The sequence below is a fragment of the Magallana gigas genome, chromosome 9 (genome assembly GCF_963853765.1).
Source record: "Magallana gigas chromosome 9, xbMagGiga1.1, whole genome shotgun sequence".
Classification (NCBI taxonomy): Eukaryota; Metazoa; Mollusca; class Bivalvia; order Ostreida; family Ostreidae; genus Magallana; species Magallana gigas.
In genome coordinates, this window is record NC_088861.1 from 3937015 (window position 1) to 3953419 (window position 16405).

The 16405-nt window shown below is 34.2% G+C and overlaps 2 protein-coding genes across 2 annotated transcripts in view; one reads left to right on the forward strand and one right to left on the reverse strand.

Annotated features, from left to right (window-relative positions):
* LOC105332964 (serine-threonine kinase receptor-associated protein) overlaps positions 1-16405 on the forward strand; it is a 182838-nt gene that overhangs the window by 84073 nt on the left and 82360 nt on the right. The gene's annotated exons all lie outside the window — the stretch shown is intronic.
* Positions 7074-15940, reverse strand: LOC105342846 (phosphatidylinositol phosphatase PTPRQ-like). Its single transcript, XM_066071444.1, has 8 exons — positions 15935-15940; positions 15691-15727; positions 10204-10470; positions 9418-9693; positions 8880-9098; positions 8065-8157; positions 7602-7786; positions 7074-7340 (listed from the first exon to the last, which is right to left on the reverse strand). Exons 1-8 carry the CDS (start codon positions 15938-15940, stop codon positions 7089-7091), a joined length of 1335 nt encoding a protein of 444 aa, XP_065927516.1. The 3' UTR covers positions 7074-7088.

Here is a 16405-nt window from a genome sequence, read left to right on the forward strand (position 1 = left end):
CAAGTTCAATTTAACACATTCTATTCAATATATACCAATGCGTCCAAGAGCAAGCATCACAGCTAGTGTTTTTCATGCAAAAAAAAATCAAAAGTAAATAACAGAGATTCTGTATAAATGTTCTCTACTCATAAATAAATATTATATGTCAGGTTTTTGTTTCGATTTGTTTCCGCTATTTAAATTAAAAGTCAAATATGGACCTGTGAATATTTGTTTCGACCAGTTATATTACATGTATGAAGGCACTGGTCCTCTTGACCAGTGAATTGGTCACAAATGTTTTGTAGGCCTATATTAATTAATTGATTAGATAATTATCCATAATGTAATAAATGAGGTAATTAAGACAGGGCTTAATCGATCCTCTTGGTATAGGGTCCTGTAGTGACCTGTACCCTTTTAATTGGGAATTTTTCTTCGTAAAACTGCTCTTCTAAGAAAAAAAAATTACGAACAAATATGACTCGATGCAAGTTAACAAAAATAATCCTAGTTTTCCTTGTTTCCATTTGCACAGTAATGTTTAATTGTTTTCATCATAATTAACCACATTTGAAAAAAACCCTTAGATATTTTAAGTGACATATATTAGGATGTATTACTCAGCTAGTTACAAATTCAGCATCCTATATTTTATAACACAATACGACACAGTTATTTTGGGAGTTTTTCAATTCGATTTTGGAAAAAAAGTCCTTTTACAAACTCGCATGCAAGGGATACATGTATTATGCCACGCAAGACAACCCTAATGTTTTGTTAACGGGTTGAAAGAATATACCAAACAAGAAATGTTTGTGAAACACTTATGCTCCTTCCCTTGGAAACATCCACAAAAAAATAAACGGAAACTGCAAATAATTGGAATTTTTCTGAGTCAAAGGGGCATATCTCTGTCGGAAATTGTTCAATTGTAACCAAAATCGGACTTGACTTAGACATTCTTATGATAAAACTGCATATCAAATTTTATTCTAATATGTGCAACCTCTGCAAAAAAATGAATGGAATTAATTGTGGACCGAATGACCAACAGAGAGGGACAGACACACGGGCAGCAGCAAGGCAATCTACCCTTAAAAAAAATATACATTCCAATCAAAGCAAGGGTTTCTATTTTTAACACAAATTGTAGATTTAATTCTATTACATCATGTTTTTTAACAAAAATAAATAAATTTAAAGTTGCATACATTATACATGTTATATACCATAGTATTCCTAATTACCTCCCCGGCACTTAACTGAAAAGGGGGAAGTTATTATACCCGCACTTTCTAAAGAAAGTTCGGGTATATTGTTGTAACTCTGTTCCGTCCGTCCGTCCGTCACGTTTTACTTTCTCAAACTGCTCTTACATTCTTATAAACCAGCAAACTGAACTCTTGGAGTATGATTTGGGGTATCATGTTGTTTTGTAAAAAGGTTTCAAAAATTCTCTGTTAGTCCTGGGGATCAAATAATTGGTAAAAAATAACTTTTTTTCACAAAAAACCTTCTTCCTCGAACTCCTCCTACATTTTCAACGGTAGACAATTCATCTTTTGGAATATGTTTTAGGGTATCCTATAGATGCGCAATAAGGTTTCGGAATTTTCAATTTTGTCCTGGGGGTCATTTAATGGCTGAAAAATGACGTTTTTTTACAAAAAAAACTGGTTTCAAAAACGTCATTTTTTTTTTGGAAGTAGCCAAATGATCTTCTAGAATATGATTGGGGGTGTCATATTGAGGTGTGATCAGGTTCCAGATTTTTTTTTTTATTAAGGGGATCAGTGGGAAACAAAAAATGACGTTTTTTTGGAAAAAAAGTATGGTTCCCAGAACTCCTCTTACAACTTTTGGAGTACATACGTCATCTCTTGGGATATAATTGGGGCTGTCCTATAGATGTGCAATAAGGTTTTAAAAATTTAAATTTCATCCAGGGAGTCAAATACATGTAGTAGCAGAAAATTGACGTTTATCACTGAAAAAAAAACCATAGATCCAAGAGCTCCTCTTATGATTTAATGGATAGACATATCATATCTTGGGATATGATAGGGACTGTTCTATAGATGTGCAGTAAGGTTTTAAAAATTTAAATTTCAATCAGGGAGTCAAAAAAGTAGCAGAAAATTGCCGTTTATCACTTCAAAAAAACAATAGATCCTAGAACTCCTTTTATGATTTAATGGATAGACACATCATATCTAGGGATATGATAGGAACTGTTCCATAGATGTGCATTACGGTTTTGAAAAATTAATGTTAACCCTGAGGCCCATTACCTACATACCTTTTGCTGCCCTTTAAGGATCAAGAATATATATGGTTAAGGGGTGGGGATCTCAACCGTTTTCGAGATATTCGTGCACTTCCTGTTAGAGGGTGGTCATGACCACCCACGGGGCCCATGACCTACGTACCGTTTGATGCCCCTTGACACAAGAAACAAGAATATATATGGTTTAAGGGTGGGGATCTCAACTGTTTTGAAGATATTAAGGGACTTGCTGTTTGAGGGGGTCAGGACCACCCACAGGGCCCATGACCTACATAACATTTGATGCCCCTTGACATCAGAAACATGAATATATATGGTTTAGGGGTCATGATTATAACTGTTTCTGAGATATATGGTAATTTCAAATTCCTGGGGGGTGGGGATGACCCCATGGATCAGATCTAATAAACCCTATATATTGCCAGTAACAGTCAATATATGATTATGAAAACCCTATATTATTATCTTGTCCGTTTTCAAGTTACCATTTACAATAGAGTCTACGATTCTTCCTACAAGGAAACTGTTCAATGTTAGACCCCACACCTTTTTGACACCCCCCCCCCCCCCAGATATGCAGGCCTATCATATCCTAGAGTTTTGTACAATTCTGTTCAACCATCTCTGAGAAACAAGTTCAGAGCGGGAAAGAAGAAAAAGAAGAAGACGAAGAATAATAATATACATGTATTAAGAACCGTACAAAAACAATAAGTCTCCAAATTTCATTCAAAAGACTTAATAATAAAGATTAAATAGAGATACGATCATTAAACATCAATAATTTAAAGATAATTGACAATTTCTGATTCTAAGGGGGTCAGGATGACCCCTTAGGGTCATGACTTACATGCCATAATGATCTGATACGCCATGACCTAAGAAGGAATAATATCTTTGGGTTAAGGTGGGGATCTCAATGGTTTTTATGATATTTGATAATTTCAGGAAGAGCACTTGGGATCATGACCTACATACCATCTGAAATGCCTTGAACAAAGAAACAATAATATAATATGTACATGATATATGATTCAATTTAAGAACCCAGATATAGATCAATCATCTATGTTTTGTAATACTTCCTATGTATATATACATGTATTAGTTTGTGTTTTGTTCTATACTATTCATGTTCATGCATGACTTTAGTATGGCTTAGTCTTATTTTAGATTACATTAAAAAAATTTCAAATATATTACTTGGAACCCCCACCCCCAAACAAACTCAAATATAAACTGTTCTCCCCCCCCCCCCTCCTTAATTGTCGAATGATCTATTAAAATCAAAATATAATTTGGGTGTCTAAAAACTTTTATAAACTGGTAAAAAATGTTATTCTTAAAAGAAATTACATTACATCTTGCATATTTGACAAATGATCTATTGAGATATGATCAGAGTTCATACTTCTACCTTGGGATCAATAACTAGTATCCATTGAAAAGTAAAAATTAATAACAATAAATGATTCAAATTATAAATGTTTATACTCCACATTCACCCCCCCCCCCCAATCTAACCTGGTTCTAAAGATTCGGTCTTCTTAATACATTCTTACATGTGTACAGTAGCAAATTTTAAATCATTTCTTGATTGCTTTTTCTCTCCTGATGCACATTAACATTTTGGAAATTGCTTAATTCAATTTTTCGTGGGGTCAGAACAGTCCCATAAGGTCATGACCTAACATTGTATTTGATGCATTATAATACATAAAGAAAGAAATACTCCTTCCTTCCTATTATAACTCATATAAAAATGATAAGTGTCTACGCTTACTTACATGTAATACACAAATTTAATAAGAAATTGTTTATACAGGGTCAATATGGGGTCAACTCAATAGTGCAAGTCTGACAATGAAAAAAATAACTTGCGCAACTTAAATGACAGAAACTTTACAAATGCGATAGGATAGGTAACGATGATAAGCTTATTTAAATATTAAAAGATGACGATACAGTACACGCTGTCAAAGGGAGATCACATTTAGAAAGTGAAAGTAGAACTTATGTATGCTGGCATCTCATTATATTGTGCTACTGCTACTACATGTATTATGCTTACCTATATTGGTCAACATCATAATGATAATCCAATTAAAACACAATAATGAATTCCTTTAGTTGATCTTAACTAATCCTTTTCTGCATATGGAAAACACAGACGTGAACCCGTCTAATCGAAGAGCTGGGTAAAACTAGTACCCGCGAATGAGGCCTGTAGACCTGTGTTGTGTACGTAACTTCAGACAAAGATCAGTTATTCGTAACATGCATGTATTTTTATGACCTATTCTTCAAATCCACTTTTATAAGTTAATTACAGCTTTAAGGGGGTGCAGGACACCTGCATATTGTGATGTATACTTCCTACTGAGATAAACAATAAAGTATATCAAATATTATTTAAATATTTACCCCCCCCCCCCCCAATAATGTTACCTAACATTGAAGCGCAATGGGTTAGAGCATTTACATGTCTGTAAGAGCATTGGGTTCCAAGGTGTATTTTTGGTAATTTTACAATTGATATAAATGAATTTTCATGGGGGGGGGGGGTCTTGACCCCTCACTCCCACCCCTTCTCTAAATCTGTGCACTCGATGATGTACATGTAGGCACACAGAAGCAAATCTAAAACCGGCAACCGCCACGGGGAGGGGGCATAATTTAATTTAATAGTAAACAACACCAAAAAAATTCTCAACACTAAAATACATGGGTAAAATGCATCAGTCATTGTTTTAGGGCGTTCCCTAATTGTTGTTAACCGAATCCGAGATCCACACCTCAAAATTCTATTTTCTATTTATTTAAGACGAAAATCAAGCTCGGGTCTTTTCACCCCCCTCCAGACACAAACACGCATCAATATTTCAAATGATATCGCACTGAATAGTCAGACATCTTACACGTTGTTTTTTATCTCATACAAAAACTCAGCTCCTCTCCCGGGCGGAAACGCTCCAAATTCAAGGACAAATTCGGGAATTATTTCGCGTCAGCCATGTTTTGAGACACCTGCAAAGGATGTGTGTTTTAATCTCGCCAAGATTTGTTCTTTCTCTCTATTTCTTTCTCTCCTTTTTATTTAATTTTCTAACTAAAATATTCAACATAAAAGGATTGTTGGACTGAAGTACAAGTTGAAAAACACTGAGTCTCTTCAATTAAGATTTAGACAAAAACAGTCTTTTATTATTAGGGTCTTCCGTCTTCAAGACCCTTCTATTTTTATTGTTCTTCCGTTTACAAAGTAAGACCCTCTTTTTACTTCGGTTTCTTTTTATTACAGGTAATTAGACCTGTCATTAGGTCAAAATACCTTTTATTTAATATGAAATAAAATTGGGCTGGTCCTCCAAATTAGGGATCCAACGGGGTCTATAATCCTTCATCCATCACTCTTTTAGATCACATCTGCATTTCCTGATATGTTTTGTTGATGAAGATAAAAGGCAAGGTCATTTCCTCTTCTAAAAATCGGACGGAAAACCTCCTCGTTGCCCGCAACGAGATCGTGTCTAGTTAATATTATTTTTTTCCACGAATTTTGTGCACGCGATTTCTCGAAAACTATTCGACCGATTGTGACCATTTTTTCCCAGATGATTGCCAGTGGTCATAATTCTAAACTATTTTGTAAGTTTTTGCGACCAATTTTGTGCTGACAAAAACTCAAAAACTATCAGAGATCTAACTATGAAATATTCAGGATAGGTAGACCATAGTTTGTTGTTGTGCACAAAGCAGTTATTTACGCCAGTGGCGCAATGTTTTGGAGCTCGCCTAGGCTCGAAAATAAGTTACGAATTTTGAAGCAAAATTTTCATACGTTTTGATCTATATCTTTTTTTCAGTTGATATTTTGTTAAGACATTTATTACAAAAGTGGTAAGACATTAAACGTTCTTTCCAACAAAATTAAGAAAAAGGGACTGGCCCCTTAAATTAGGGGCCAAGACACTCGTAAACTCTATTACAAATAACTTAAAAACGATTAAGATTTTGTAATGCATTATAGAAGCAAAGTTGTTGATCGTAACAATATCTATCAGAAAAAAATCCTTGTCACGCCCATTTATTACGTAATTATGAATTTTTAGGGGCCAAAGTACTTAAACTTTGACGCAATATATCTAGAGAAGTAGATATATTTTGTTAGGCATTGACGAATAGAAAATGAAATGTTGGCATTGATAATTCTTATCGATTTCATTAATCAAAACACCAATGTCTGTCCCCACTAAGGATCTATATGGCTGGCCCCTGAAATATTCAATCATTTGTATCACAAAAAGGAACAACAACTTTAGATGGGTGTAATAACAACAATGTTAGTTTTCGTAAGACCTTTTGAATAAACTTAAGAAAAAGGGGCTGGCTCCTTAAATTAGGGGTCAAGAGACTCGTAAAGTCTCTTATAAATACCTTAAAAACGATCAAGATTTTGTATTGCATTATAGAAGCAAAGTTGTTGATCGTAACAATATCAGTTTGTAAAAATCATTGGCACACCCATTGATGACGTATTAGGAATATTAGAGGACTTAGATCTTAAATCTTTAATGTGCTGCATCTTAAAAAGCAAAACACTTTGTTAAGCATTTTTAGGGATATTGACAATCGTATGCATTATCTGAAAGGAAGGGGTCGATGGGAAATTCTGAAATTTTATTGATATTCTATTTTTTCGTATCGCTTAAAAATTGAACGGAAGACCTACTCGTTACTCGTAACGAGATCGTATCTAGTTATTTAAGTATGTCTGCTTCCATGAAAACAATCTTTACGTTCATTGTTTTTAATATTATAAAATAAATGAATGATGGCAGAATCTTAGGATTCTATTATGATATTTAAACTTACTTATGCGTTTTGTGGTTAGGGAGATAAGCCGCGGATTCTTTCCTTCTCCTGCTTCATTGTATCCCACTACACTCAATGTATAGGTGGTGCCTTGTCTAAGATTATCCACAAGTAGAGACATGATCTTTTGGTGTTCCATAAGAGTGGTGTCATTGCTTATCGTGCAAGTGTCATTTGGAGGACCCAAAATTGTCTGCAACGATGCAATTTAAGAATAATAGTCTTATCTTTTTATATAACTATTACATAAGACATAAAGATCAATTTATTCTTCATATAGTCATCAGAATTTAATTTGTAATCAAGGCTCGAGAACAACTTCAGGTTAAAGTTTCATTAAAATTGTTATTATTGCTTGTTCGCTATTGATCCTAATGATTGTCATGTAAACGTCATTGTTTAAAAATCAGAAGAGAAGGGGTATTTCTAAACGGTAACAATTACGTTTACTTACATTATTGCAGACATCAAAACATAAATAGTAAATTCGACAATTCGTAATATCTGGACCACTTTCTAGCACAGCTCTGTAGGCTTTCATGTTTCCATTTGGATGTGAAGGTCGGCGCCATATTATAACAGCTAATGAAGTTTTTTGGTAGATGTATGATGGCGTATGCACGTCCACTTGACCTGGTGCTGTTAGGAGAACAAAAATGTCGATTGTCATATCGTAATGAAAAGGAAATACAAACTGCTTTGTAATTTTTAATAAATCCATTTTGCTTTATTTTGCTTTTTTGTGGGGATGTGTCGATAATACTTGTATATATTTGATTTATACATAAACCTACAATATTTAGGGTCACATGCAACAAACAAAATATTGATGTACAACTGTACATATACGGTAAAAACGATAAATACGAATTTTGCATTTGAATGATTAATTATTTGAATAGTGTGATTTTTTTTACTGTCAGGCAATGTTGTTATATCTTGTAGAGTTACATTCAACGAGCTGTTGAAAGCGTCATTGACAGTGAAAACTGCTATCTTGTAACGGGTCCCTACAAATAAAACGTAAAAGTATCTGGAAAAAAAAAACAATTTTCAATAGCTTCTTACATTAAATCCAACTAACTAAAAATAATTGCAATTTTTTTTATTATTAACTCAGCGTAATTATATTAATAGAAGAATCGACTGAATTCTGATCATTGAAAGTGGCTATATACATGTATCAACACACACAACATTTTACAAAGCTTGTAAATAATAATGATACAAAACATTAATTTGCCCTATATTTGACAAATAATTAGATCGATTATCTTTCGAAGGGCTATATGATTTACATGACAAAATTATGGTAGCTTTCCTAACGTTAATCACAGAAACAAAGAGGTGAGTCAAAATGTATAATATATGATGCCTTTTCGGAAAAAGACGATTCTGATCATGCAGGACAGTTGTTTGGTCACTAAATAGGGTTGGGAAACAATGCGTTAGAATATACACATTAAAAGTATTTCACTGTAGTATCCATGTCACCTTTAATGCATGTAAGTGTGCCTTTCATTATAACTTACAAGTTGCAATAACTTTGTTTCAAAATTTTGGAATTTCTCAAATGGAAAGAATCATGATATAAACAAAATTATTTTCACTGGGTTTTTTTTACAAACGCAACCACATACAATGTGTTAAAAAAACGCGCCTAATAGATGGGTGCACATTTCCAGTCCAAACTAGACTGTAGAAGATTAAAGAAGAATATTAAAGTATGTACCTGGATAAATATGTCTCTCAAGGACATAGATGTTGGAGTTCATTTTGTTTAAGAGTTTTACTTTCACACTGTACCCCATTTTGTCGGGATACAACTTGTACATGATATGAAAACGGTACCCTATGATGTCACCATTAGGCGTGTCCGTGTCTGTCACATTTATTGAGATGTTTCTCTGTCCAACGTCAACCAACTCAACAGCCGTTGGCGGACCAGGTTCTGCAATATGCAAATTTGACTTTTCTTTGTTAAATAAATGATTTCTTCAATTTGCAGTTTTAAAGGTTTAATGAAGACAACTGTCTTCATTACCATAAAGTTTAGACAAGCTCATTTTTTATATCATTCTAAATTGTCCAACCGAATCAAGCTCTTATCGTTATCAGTATTACATATATAGGAATAGCAAATGATCTAAAAACCAGTAATAAAATACTTATTTTATACTTAATTTAATGTTAAACCTTAACTAAAAAAACATTTTTAATATATATCACATGATGATCGTATTGTTAAAGTAGAATAGTCAAACACACACCCGTCGATCTTGTTCGAATATTTAGGGTTGCTTCTGAACTGTTACTTGCAAATGGTCCGTTTGTTTGTTGAATCACGGTAAACATGTAATTTGTGCCTGGTTTTAGACCAGTTAATGAAAGAGATGTTTCATTTGTTGAATTAGGTACGGACATTGTACCATGACCCTTTAGATATATGTAATATAAATCAACATCCGGGTTTCTAGGCATCCACATTATCGTTACGTTTGGTGCTTCATAATATTCAGAGTCCTTGAAGAAAGGCGTCAGTGGGGCTGAAAAAACCCAGAAAATGGCGCAAAATAAGTTAGGGTTCAGTCCCTTACTAAGTCAAATATACATCATCATGAAATTGGAAGCACCAGCTTATGATCAGACCTAAGTGTTAAGTATGTGTGATATCTTTTAAAGGGACGGAGACACAGTCTAAATATATTTATATATTTTCCTTATCGTTTATGCTTATAATGATTTAAAGATAAACTTGAATAAGCCAAGTAATCTTCTGTTTATGCTATTACTTCCATTTTTGTGTGAAATTGGAATTTCTCTCATCATTCTTATATAAAGAGAGAATATTCCTTTCAGAATCACGTTAACACTGCTTTTCTGCAGGACAAATAAATAGAATTGGCCAAGTTAATTTAAAGGAGGTTAAAAGACTTTAATAAGACAATTGCCGTTATATGTCATATTTTACCAAATTATGTCCGTTTGCAATGCAAAGAGCAGTACCGTAATTTCCGGGAAAGGGGTCAATCATCTTGGTACATTCTACTACTCACCAGTTCTTATGAAAAATACATCAGACATCACTATTTCTATCCTGTCGTCTCGTCTCTTGGCGATCGATGTAACCTGTACAGCCTGAACCTCTCCGTTCGACAAGTTTGTGATGAGTTGGGGTGGGGAACTTATATTGTATAACGTCAAAGTGTTGAACACGATCTCGTAACAGACGTCAACACCGCTGATGTCTAGCGTCGTCCAATCCACCAGGATTGAATTATCAATGACGTTTTTTAACCTGACTATAGCTTTGAATTCATCAACTGAAAGTGGAGAAAGGCGTTCTGTTTATACATGTAATTTTTGTTTGCAATCAAGAGAATCAGTTTCCCTCATCTTCTCCTACAAATAGTGCCATAAAAACGTAAAATTTCTCTTTTTGATGTCTTAATGAATTAAAAGCAGTCAGTTAGTGTCACAAAAATATGATTAGAATACTGTGGAATAATCATTGTTCGTGGGGATAACAATGTTTGTGGCTTTCGTGGGTAACCCTTGCCCACAAATTTACATCCTCAAAAATATATATACAAGTATTTGTTTAATATTTATACAAAAAAAATATCCTGAACTTGCTACAAACGAAATAACATTCCAACGAACCAGGAACATTTTTGGCAACAACGAACATTGGCCCCAACGAATGAAAATTATTTCACATTACGAAATAGTGAATTATGAACGTATCACAGGCAAATACAATTAAAATTCTCAAAAGGGGGCTTTCTTTCTATTCATTTATTTTATTGTAGTGAATACGTAAATATGCTTCATATAATCTTTCATTCCATTAGAGAATGGATAATTTGCAATCCCCTAGATTCACAGAGAAAGATTGGGTAGATGACAGTTATTCCCAATACATGTATTTTTAATTGAACGTACTGGAAAACTAAATGTCTATAAACGTTCAAACATCATGAAGATTGGTTCATCACATATAGTTTCAATTTGTTCACTGTGGTGATTAAATTTGGTTTTCTTAGCGGCTTCTTTTAAGGGCGCGTATTGTTGTATCACTGATGTACAGACCCTGAAACGTGCTACTACACCAGTTGAACGGTTCGGTTCGTTACGCTTTTTGAACGGTACGGTTCGCTTTTTGAACGGTACGGTTCGTTTTGTGAACGGTACGGTTCGCTTTGTGAACGGTACGGTACGTTTTGTTAACGGAACGGTTCGCTTCTTGCACGGTACGCTTTGCTGAAAACAGCTGCACGCTTTGTGAACGGTTTGCACGCTTTATTTATGAGGAAGGCGTGGCCTGAACGCTTTGATTTTTTTTTATATAATTTCGTTTAGTTTTACCTGATCTACTTCAGCAATGTGGTAAAGATGACAAATGATAATGAAATTTTTGGTTTATTTATATGATATTTTACAAATGTATTTCAATCTATTTAAAATCAGAACTTCCATCCGTTCCCCTGTTTTTAATACGTTTCGTGAAACCTGTAGTCAGTGACAACCGGGAAGCGGGGTAATTTTTATTTTGATTAGTCTGTTATTATTAGTATTTAATTTTAGATAAATGTAATCATTAAGATAGATTAAAAGAACTGTTTGACTTTAATCCGATATATTTTTGTTACATTGTAATTCAGCGAGCTGTCGATAATTTTAAGCATCTTAAGTTTTTATTTCTATACATGTACTTGAATTGAAGTCATGAAATATTTCTAATCCATTTAAATTGCCCCGACTTTATTCCGATATTTCTTAATTTTCCTTAATCGTTGTCTTGATTCTCGGCTAGTTGTTATTTTTACAAGCATCTTTCTTTTTCTTTATTCATAATTCATTATTCTTTATTGCGTACTACTGTACATAGTACTATTGCCGATCAAATTCCCTTAGTGAATAGACGAAGTAAAATTACACGCAGTTAATGATAAGATAAAAAATGAATTTCAGATAAGAAATCTTGAAATCAAGTGTTATATAGTTTTTTGAGTAATGACCCGAATTTTTATTCATTTAAATATTGATTCTACGATTTTCTGCACTTGTGCGTATACACAGATAATACCTACATGTAACCCGTCACCGCTTCTCTTATCTAAACTAAGATCGCGTGTATAGTCAAAATATGACTATTAGTTTTTGTTTTTCCGTTAAACTATACATGTACATGTAGCATATTTCTTACGATATGTACGCAACTGGATATACCAAGTCAATAGCATTTAATGGCGATATTTATCATTCTGTTGAACAAGTGTCCGCTCTTCACTGTATGCATGCGATTTAGCTGACGATTTACAGATGCTGACAAACCTGTTTATATTTCAATTACCTTTTTACACACAGACTTGTAGAAAACAGGTCACGGAAAAATATCCGGTAATCAACAAATGAATGTTTTAAGTGTTAAATATATTATGAATTTATCTAGTAAAGCCCCTTTCACAATTGGCACACGAGCAGAAGCGACTGAATATTCGTGCGACCGAAAAAATTAGATATGAATCGTAATCTGTTGCCGAAATAATCGCATTTGAAAAAAATATTCATACAAAATTCGCACGATCTAAGCGAGCGTTGTGCGACGTAAACGCATTAAATCTTGCGATATATCTTGCGTCTATATGCGACTGTTTTATAATGAAAGCGACTGTTGAAAGTTTATGCGATAGGATCGCGCGAGAGACCAGATGATCGGACGATTGAACGTGCGCCAATGCGATTGGACGTGCGATGATGCGTTCCATGGTGCGAATGCTCGTGCGAGTCAGAGGGGGTATATATACCGCCCATTTCCGACGCTCTTCAGTAGACATAGTTGAAAGCCGCTCAAGAAGAAACAGAGATGCAGCAGCATTTTATTTACACCACAATATGATTATTCTATTATCTTTGATTGATTTAGAAAGTCACGTGGCAGGGTGATTTCATAGGAATGAAAAAAGCTTATATGAGCATATGATGTAGACAAGTATGAATAAATCAAAACTATTTAATCATTATGATTTTTTATATATCACAAAACCAACTTTACTATCTATGATTCGAAATTATGAAAGGAAAGTGAGACAGTAACAGAGGAAATCAAACAATCAAACAATTTTTAGAAATCAACGTCTTTTGTATAATCATATATTGTTCGTTTATTGCATTAATGTTCAGGGAATATGAAGATTTATTCCCCCAGAAAAACAAATTTCCCTCGGGCGATGCCCTGGGGAAATATAAGTTTTATTAGAGAAATAAATCTTCATATTTCCCTTACCATCATGCAATGAATGTATATTGTTGAATTGTGGTCTGAAACAGAGATGCTTATACATGGTATATATACAAGTGGCAAAGCAAGGCATATTACACTGATAAGTCGTGCAATGATAGTACAACGTTGCAAAATAACATGAGACATGTTGAGCAACAGTCTCATGGTCGCACAATACGCGCATTAACAAGTGCGATTCATCTTACGACCTTTAAAAATCGTGCATCACTCTTGCGAGTACTCGAAACGTTGTAAAACGTTCGTACTAATGTTCGTGCGTTGCATTGCGATAATATTGATCGCGTTCGGTTGCGTCTGAATAGTGTGCATGTCCACTATTCAGAGGAGACTTGATGCGACCAGTAAAACGTATGCAACGAATGCGAGAGCTCGTGCAACGTAAGCGAAGGCTCGTGCAACGTATGCGAGAGCTCGCGCGAAGCTCAAAAATTTCGATCGCAAAGTGGTGTAAAGTGGTCGTGCGCCAATTGTGAAAGGGGCTTAACAAAAATAATACGACAGCGAGGGGAAAAGACTCTGATCGCCAGTACATGAGTTATGTTATCATGAAGGCGGGAGGAAATTATTGTTAAATAATTTCAAATAGGAACACTCTTTTTAATAGGGATTTGAGAAAACTATTAAAACAAAAAGGTTTTCATTCGATAATTTTCTTTTAGCCATATAGGAGGAGCCAAGTAGCACCCGACACATGGCGTGATCTGTACTGTTATACTTAATCTGACCGACAGCCGAAGCACGTGGAGTCCTGAGATAAAATCCCGCTCAAATGACCAACTATAGAAACCTAAAGAGAAATAATATAGTTCAGAGATGAAACTTTAATTTAAGTAATATAATCAACACACAAGTTATCTCTCTCTCTCTCTCTCTCTCTCTCTCTCTCTCTCTCTCTCTCTCTCTCTCTCTCTCTCTCTCTGAGAGTGTATGTAATTGTGTGCAAACAATTTGGAATTATTAGATTTTTATTTATATGAATTTAATTCATTTATTTTATAGTCATGATTTTCGCAACGATTTCAACATAATGACTTAAAATTTGTACAGTAGACTTACGATTGTACACTTAAAAACAATTTAAGTGACGATCATAATGGTCATAATTTAAGCCTAAACGTTTCAATGTTTTTAGTTTTTTATTAGAGTTTACACATGCATGCTCATTTGGGTATTTCTAACGGTCTTTCAAAAATGTGTAGAAAGGTGAAAATAACATGGGGCGAAAATAACCCTGTATACAGTACCTTTTTAAGCATAACTTAAAAAGGGGGATCGAACAATGTTCAACCCAGCTGGTGACCAAGTCCCTTTAAATGGTAATGGTAACAATTTTAGATAATTTTTTTTAGTTTTTTCCAATTTCATTGTATACAATGCTGAAAACTATGTTTCTTATACCAAATCAAAATATAAATGTCAGAAGGTATCCTATCAGTGAAATACACATCTCATAATGTAGATTGCTAAATGAAAGATATCATTTTTATAACAAAATAAGTGTAACAATGTCTATAGAACTCTTCGAAATACATGTACCATTATAGTATGAACAATTCAATTCAAACTATTTTTGTTGCCAGACTAAAAAAAAGCAAACCAAATTAAGACAATGTGGACCTTTGTTTATACTGATATGTATGCTCTGTACCTAGCTACGAACTCGACAACTCGCTATTAAATATTGGTTACACTTTGGTAATAACTCAGTAAGGTATTTAAGATAACAAAAAATACTGTCTCCTTACCACAAATACCAACGAAAAGGACAGTAATATAAGTTATCGCAGTATGAACTTGTCCCCGGTGACCAGTCTAGTAAATAAATGTGAATTACCTGTTCGACAAATAGTATCGTTTACCAGCACGAATTTATCCTTACACTGACAAACATCATTTTGAGTGAGCGGTGAGAATTTTCATTTTAATCATTAGCAATGCTTCAAATTATATTTCACACTATAGCTGCAAGATCAACATTTGACAAAAATAATTTCAATTTAAACATTAAACTTTTCAAACTGTAAATGAATTAATACTTAGGAAAGTTATAACGTTATCAGTACTAGTCATTCTTCCATACAACATAAGCTTCAGTCACCATTATGTAAACAAACGTGAACGATTCGATTAATATTGCAGGTTTTTGATTCATTCTATAGAAGTAGTTCACGATGTTGAGTACAACTAGTATAGCAGTGTACTGGATAAAGGTGTTTATGACAATGTTAAATCTTACCATCTGTTACGTTTTGGGTGTACCCGCTGGGAATACTCTGAAATTTAAAAAAGGGAATATAATGCATACACTAGAAACAGTTCAAATGATGAAAATAAATGATTCGTGACTTTTTCAATGCAAGCTAAGTTGCGTTCTGGTCAGCTTTTAAATTTCTGTATAGGAATTTACTATGAGTATATATTTATAATGTCCAATTAGTTTTAAAACAAATACAGTGTTGTGTTTGATTTTTAATAATTACGGGCATATCCTTCTTTACCAGGCACGTAGCATCAGGGGGGCGGGGGGGGGGCTGCCCCCCCCCCCCCCACTTTTTCTCGCAGTAACAATTTTTTTGAAATCTACATATAAAAAATAGAATTATCATGGAGTTGCCCCCTCCCCCCCCCCCCCCCCCCCCACACACTTTTTTGGGAGTATGTAAAAAATTGATACGAAAATAAGGAAATGAGGAGTGAAATTGAAGTTATATACTACGCCAGATTTTGGGAAACTTTCAATTTCCCTTTTTTGTGCTTGTCAAGATTTTTTGGATGAGTCTGCCCCCCCCCCCACTTTCAAAAACGATGCTACGTGGCTGTTTACAATCAAATATCAGCATTTCAGCTTTATCTCAAATAGAGAGCATGTTCAATTATCAGAATGTGGGTTCATGGGTTAACTATGTTTAACTGAATCTTTTCTGAATGGCGTATTACCACATCAGTTGACA

Excerpts from the sequence above, each read along its gene's own strand:
- LOC105342846 (XM_066071444.1), bottom strand. Across the intron at positions 9,694-10,203 it reads TGTATTTTTCATAAGAACTG|CCCCACTGACGCCTTTCTTC; the intron begins GTGAGTAGTAGA and ends GGGTTTTTTCAG. Across the intron at positions 9,099-9,417 it reads TATTCGAACAAGATCGACGG|AACCTGGTCCGCCAACGGCT; the intron begins GTGTGTGTTTGA and ends TGCATATTGCAG.